The sequence below is a fragment of the Populus nigra genome, chromosome 17, assembly GCF_951802175.1.
Source record: "Populus nigra chromosome 17, ddPopNigr1.1, whole genome shotgun sequence".
NCBI lineage: Eukaryota > Viridiplantae > Streptophyta > Magnoliopsida > Malpighiales > Salicaceae > Populus > Populus nigra.
Window position 1 is genome coordinate 9497006 of NC_084868.1, and position 6602 is coordinate 9503607.

At 36.0% G+C, this 6602-nt stretch overlaps 1 protein-coding gene across 5 annotated transcripts; it reads left to right on the forward strand.

The window, feature by feature from the left end:
- Nucleotides 1–685: 685 nt before the first annotated feature.
- Nucleotides 686–5486, forward strand: LOC133677381 (protein WVD2-like 4). Of its 5 annotated transcripts, XM_062099409.1 has the most exons (11): nucleotides 686–831; nucleotides 966–997; nucleotides 1386–1474; nucleotides 1922–2184; nucleotides 2287–2676; nucleotides 2769–2827; nucleotides 3008–3088; nucleotides 3179–3260; nucleotides 3349–3420; nucleotides 3515–3667; nucleotides 4789–5486. In XM_062099409.1, exons 4-11 carry the CDS (start codon nucleotides 1948–1950, stop codon nucleotides 5269–5271), a joined length of 1557 nt encoding a protein of 518 aa, XP_061955393.1. In that variant the 5' UTR covers nucleotides 686–831; nucleotides 966–997; nucleotides 1386–1474; nucleotides 1922–1947; the 3' UTR covers nucleotides 5272–5486. The 5 variants fall into 5 exon arrangements, with proteins under 5 accessions (XP_061955393.1, XP_061955392.1, XP_061955391.1 ...); XM_062099408.1 differs by lacking the exon at nucleotides 1386–1474; XM_062099410.1 differs by lacking the exons at nucleotides 686–831; nucleotides 966–997 and adding an exon at nucleotides 1050–1263.
- Nucleotides 5487–6602: the final 1116 nt, after the last annotated feature.

Consider the following 6602-nt stretch of genomic DNA (forward strand, 5'->3'; position numbering starts at 1 on the left):
TCAATTTAACCTACAAAACACGTTACCCGAGTCATAAAACCGAAATAACCTCATAGAAAGCAAACAAAAATAAATTATGAAGTATAGTTCATAATCAACCCGATGTTGAATGATGGAAAAAAATACCAATTAAAAAAATAAAAAAAACTCGAGTCAACTATGTTAACTCGCTAAACCCGTGACTTGAGTTATGAGACCGAAATAACTTCATAAAAAGCAAATCAAAGTAATCATATAGTCTAATTCTCAATCAACCCAATATTAAATGATAAAATTAAAAAAAAAATCAATTAAAAAAAAACTCAAGTCAACCCGTCAAAACTATGACACGGGTTTTGAGACATAGCTAACCACGTATAAAACAAATCACAATAAATTATAAAATTTAATATCCAATAAAGTAAATGTTAAAATATAAAAATAAATAAATATTTTAAAAAAATAAAAATACTGTAGAAATAAATAGTTTTGTGAACAGTAAAATAACAACTCTTTTAATTTCTTTTAGTTTAAACTATAATATAATCAATCCTTAGTAAATAACGTGCACTTGTAATTTTTTAACAGGATAAAAAAAGAGTAAAGAATTCCCTCCTCCCTCCATCAAGATTCAGAATTCAAAAGCCATGGTAGTTACAAGGCAGAAGACAGTAAAGGAAAAAAAAAAAAACTGCCAGGGAAGGAAGGAAAGTGGCATATTTGTCATTCCAAAACAGCGTCTCATCTATCTATTTCGATCCACTTCATCGAGATGCACATCCTACTTTAACTCTCCTCACCCATCTCTCTCTCTGTTGTATTTCTTGAACAGAAACCAGATGGAGTGACAGTGTATGTACATGTCACTATAACTGGCTCTTACATATCTATCGTTGTAGATTTAGACTCAGAGTTTGTCACTTCTTTACCATTCCTACATACATTTCTGTGTTATATCTCATTTGCTCTCTTGTCTCCTTCGACAGTTAAAACTCCACTCCTCCGCTGGTGTCTAAAGGTGTGCTTTTGTTTTCTAATTTTGCTTTTGCATGGTATTTATGTTCTTGTAATGTTGGCTTTGAAATCTTGAAGAACTTTTCTTGGTTGTTTTTAGACAAGGTTCCGCTTCTGTTGGTTCAAGTCTTGATTGGTGTTTTTTGGGGTCAAATAACGTTGGATATCTTTTTTCCCTGGACTGATCTCTCATTTCCAATCTTTTCTGTTTGAAAGTTTCCGAGAGTTTGCATTGTTGTTTGGTTGCCGAGATGTTAAGGGAAAGGAAAGGTCTTGAAGTTCGCATGCTTTAGAAACTACTATAGTTAAATCTCCATTCTGCTCCTAGTTTCCATAAATGAAGAGGGTTTTCCTTTCAATGACGTGTGTGGTTGTTGTGTGGGGTTTCGCAGTTTCGGATTTGATTTATCTTTTGTTTGATTGCTAAGGAGGAGTTGGAAAAGATAGAATTTGGTTTGTCTGTACTAACATTTAAAGGGAGGTAACTTTTTGTTTAAATTTGGACCTCTACACTTCGTAATTTTTAGTTTCAACATTGAAGCATATGTTTCAATTTCCTGAAACCAGCCAGCCAAAACACTTCTTTTGTTCTGTTTTGATTTGGAAGACTTTCATTTCATTTAGTTATGTTAATCTGTTCTGAGTTTTGAAGTTCGAGTCCCTTTTCTTTGTTTTATCAATCAAATCACATAGGATCTATATGTTTCCAATTTGATTTGATTTTATTTCTGGTTCTTCATTTTATAATTGTAGCTTATTCAACTGTGTTGTGAATTTGATTGCTGTTCATTTTTGTTTCTTAGAATAAGGTTTTCAATTTCAACAATCTATCTGGCTGTTTTCTCAGTAAGAACATTTTGCTTGGGTCAAAATGTGTGTTGTAGAGCAGTGTGCAGTTACAGTCTACTTATCTATTGTAATTTTGCAGTTCCTTGCAACAAGATTCCTCGAAGAATGGAGGTCGAAAATGCAGTTAAATCGAATGAGGAAACCATCGCCCAAGAAATTCATGCTGAAGCAACTGTTTTGGCACCAGAAAAAGAAAAAACAAATGCTACCAATAGTGAAAGGCCTCTTAATGCCAATGAAACATCTGAGAGTTTTGCCAAAGCTGAAGGTCTTATTTCTTCTTCTATAGCAAGTGAAGGTGCAGCAAGTGTTTCTCAACGAAAAATCTCAAATGCCTTAAAGGTACAGTGCAAAGATGATTCTTTGTTTGAGCTTCTTCATTGTGACTAACATTTTCTCATGGCACGAAATGAAAGAAACATTTCTCTTCTTACCTGTGTTTAGGAACCTGCTCCTCGGAAAGGCACGAGTTCAAAGAACAGCAAATTGGCCAAGGATAAGCCTAATATGAAAGGCTCAGGTGCATTTTCACGTAGCCATAGGCCAATACTTTCTCAAAGTGTTTCATTTCCCGCAAAAGGAGTGTGTACTGATAATATGACGAAGAGCATTGAGGAACACCCGCTCAGAACTGCTGCAAAGCATGCCCGAGATGAAGGAACAAAGGTGAAGGTCTCTTTTCCCCATATATCAGTCACTTCAAGTCCCCGTCTCAATCAAGCCAACAGGCGTGTTCCAACTGGAGTGAATTCAAAGGAATCAAATATCAATTGTAGTAAGACTTTAACTAGGCAGAGTTCTTCAGCAGGCAAGTCTTGCAGTCAACAGGCTACGGTAAGGGTTTCTGCTGATAAATCTTGACCATTAATACTTTTTTGTGTTATTTTAGGTCTTTTGTTTATGTAACTCTTTGTTGTTCATAACAGTCTGTGAAATCAAGTTCTTTGAATGAAGCTGCTAAGCGCCATCCACCCCAGGCTTCTGAGTAAGTTATCACCCATCCACTGCATAAAATTGTTTGCCCTATATTGGTTGATGCAATCAAAATGTATTCAGGGAAGCCTCCCCTGCCCCCACCTGCACCCTCTTCCCTTGAATAAAAGTAATCCTATTTATATATTTGCTTAGTGGATAAAGTACTTGTATAATCATTATCTAATGGCAGGTCCGCTGCTCATCAAAATTCAAAACCTGAGACAACCACATTGTCAAGCAAAGAAGATGATGACACCCATTCCACAACCTCGTAATGCTCTTATAGAACACAAATGGTTTTGTAATTATTTATTTTTATCAAGCATCTGTTTGCTAACATGCTACTCTGTATTAATATCAGAAGTGCCACTCCTAGCGGGAGGAGAAGCAGTGGTTCTGGATTCTCCTTCAGATTGGAAGAACGTGCTGAAAAACGGAAGGAGGTTGTGCTGGATTTTAGTTCCTTTCTTAGATTCTTAATATTTTTATTTGAATCCATAACATGATTGTATTATGGCCTTTGTTCTCCAGTTCTTTTCAAAGATTGAAGAGAAGATCCATGCTAAGGAAATTGAACAAACTAACTTGCAGGAAAAATCAAAGGTATTAGGATTTTTCTTTTGCGCAGGACATCTTTCCTTTTGACCTTTCTCTTCGTTTTCTCTAACAATTTGACCTTTCTCTTCTGAATCCAAAGGAATTTGGATCTTCATTTCACCTTTCACTCTTTGGTGGCATGCAGGAGAACCAGGAGGCAGAGATCAAGCAACTGAGGAAGAGTTTGACATTTAAAGCTACACCTATGCCAAGTTTCTACAAAGAACCTCCTCCAAAAGCAGAACTAAAGAAGGTAATGCTTGAACTGTCAGATATCTATCGATAATGTCATGTCATATGTTAGCATTCCGCATTGCCAGCATTCCATCAACTTTAAGATTGGAAGCACACCAAATGAACTCTTTAAAAGCCTTTAAATTATCACTATTTTTTCAAATGTCTCATTATGTTTTTGCTAATGCTATCTTCATTATGTGGACTAACAAATTTGTAAACTGTGGTTTCAAATCCACATGTTCTGTTGACATGTTTGTTTGTCTGTACCTGTTAAATTGAGTTTTCTAAATGTGGCCTAAAATTTAAATGAATCTTGAAGTCCCTAATTATTTGTTACCAGACATATTTAATGACAATGCATTTATACAGTAAATGATTGTGCAGTTTTTAGGCTTTCGTTTGGCCTTTGCAAATTGCAATTATTATTTTTTAGGACTGCAGGTGATGCGTTAGCTTAGGATCCTGCATTCATGAGTCTATTTTTTATGGTAAGGTGTTGACGTTTGCTAGTGAGGGCGTCTCTGCAATGCTTGCTGATTTTGTCAAAAATAAATAAATGGGACACCCAGTTTTTTTAAAACGTGATAAAGGTCTGAACTTCAATCGTAATTGATGGGTACATGCCTAAGACTTACCAAGGCTTGTAAATAGCCACTGGTCTGTCTTTGCTTCAAAATAGAAGTAAGAGTTTCCAAAGAACTGGAGGTTGAAGAGAGCATACGGTATCTGTTATGACTCAGGAGCTTTGTCTTCTGTTTTTCCAATGAAGAACGTTCACGTAGTTTCATTCTACATTGCATGAACTATAAACGGAGCTACCCTTAACAGCTTGTGTGATATTGAAAATGAATATCAGAAATCCAGTGCTAGCTCAAGTCCTCGTTGCCAATTCCGATTGATAATTGGGGAACTTCACGAATTCAAGCCAACATGAGACAATTGTCTGCGGCTCATCCTATATACATGTGAATATATTTGCACAAAAAAACACACTTGCTAGTTCAATTCTAAGTTTATCTAGCTTAACAGCATTTTAATGTGTATTTCTTCCGCCTGTTTCATTTGGATTCCTTGTTTTTTTTTCTCCATCTTCTCTATGGAACATCGGGATAAAGTTTTGTGTGCTAATTCTTATAGATACCAACTACTCGTGCAATATCACCGAAGCTTGGAAGGCGCATGAGCTCCACCACTTTAACGAACAACTCTTTGGAAGACAGTGGATCTTCTTTTAGCCCACGAGCTTCTCACAGCCCACGTCTGAACCAAGAATCAAGCAACCCAACCAAGGGAATTCAGAGAAATGGTAACAAGGATAATGGTGCTTCAAAAACCCCAATTAGGAAGTCCCAACCTAAGCTTCAATCTCACCAAATCATGGCCAATGGACTGGAAGGAAAGACTGTCAAGTCCAAAGCAAAGCCACCTGGAGCAGAGAATCAAACCCAGAAAGCTGGTGTCGGAAAAGTGGAAGAAAACGAGAATAATTCTAAGAAAATCCCTTTATGTGATAATGGAATTCAGACCATGCCTGAAAACAACACTCCTCAGAACGATGGACTGGTATTGTCCTCGTCCAATCCTGAGTTCATGCTCCCTCAAGTCACAGTCGGAGGGTGAGAACTTGATTATTTTATCTTGTATCTGTAGTTTTTTTTCATTCAAGTTCCATGTTGTTGTGAATAGGCTGGCTGTATGATAGCGTATATGGCATTTTTTTAGGGTACTTGTGAAGTCAACATAAATCTACCATTTGAACATGCATTCCTTATCAATATAAGCTTGTATTCCTCTTTTAAATTTTATTGAAGTGTTTGGAAAAAAACATTTTGTAACTTCGTTAGTCTTTCTTTTATGCGATGCTTAGATTGCCGGCCTTCTAATGCAACCACCGGTAACGATGAACTTTAGATATACAAGTATGTGTCTCCACCTCTGATTCCTTGGAAGACTCCCTTTTTCAGTAGAACAAGCAGCCAGTGAAATCCATCATTTTCCCAGAAGGAAAAAAGCTGAAGCAATCATGAAGCTGTAAGTTGTGTGTTAGGGTAAGGTGAAGTTTTTCGGTGTGTTGAACACCGAAAGAATAGGCAGCACATAACAATGACAGTGAGAGGCTCATGAAAAGGCAAAAGCTTCTTTTGTTAGCAAAGCAAGATGGGAGCTGTGATTGTTGTTGAGTAAAGATCTTAACCTAATTGAAACCTCACCAAACTTTTTTTTCCATGATTTGGACGCGTTGCCAAGGTGACTGCTATGATACCAAATTGGAAAAAGCTCATTTCAACCTCTCATTGATTCCCCAGCCGCACAGAGTGTGACAGGTTATAGCTGGCGTTGTAAAAAGCTACATTCACGGTGAAGGCCATTTCTCTGGCTATTGAAGCATGGGGTGATGGTGGTATCCAGGGCAGCTAGATCTACGATAGCTTGGAGTGTCCAAATGGGAGACAGATTGATGATAATTGACTACTTCAAAGATCAAATCATTAATTGTTTTATGAAGTCTAAAATGTTACTAGTCAATTGTTGGGTGATTAGCAAGGTAAATGAGTTTGCTCTTCACGTTCATGTGTTGTGTTCAAATTGTGATAAAAGATTTTCATGAATGCATCAACAAAAAGAGTGCTATGTGTCCAAATGTATCGATATAGAGGTGGGTGATCTATCTATAAAACTAATAGTATTTTTATTTTTATGTTTTAAAAGTATTTAAAAAAATATTATTTTTTTTATTTTTTTCCTTATTTTAAATAAAATAAAAGTGGTTGGTTTGGGAGCTAGAAAAGAAAATATTTTGTTTTATGGAGACAAACAATATATCATTTGTGTTTTTTAATTTTTTCATTTTGTTGGTGGTTTTTTTTTATGTAAATATATTTAACATATGACAATTGTTTATTGTTGATGACTAATTTATCAAAAATTATTAAGAAAACAAATCAATCATA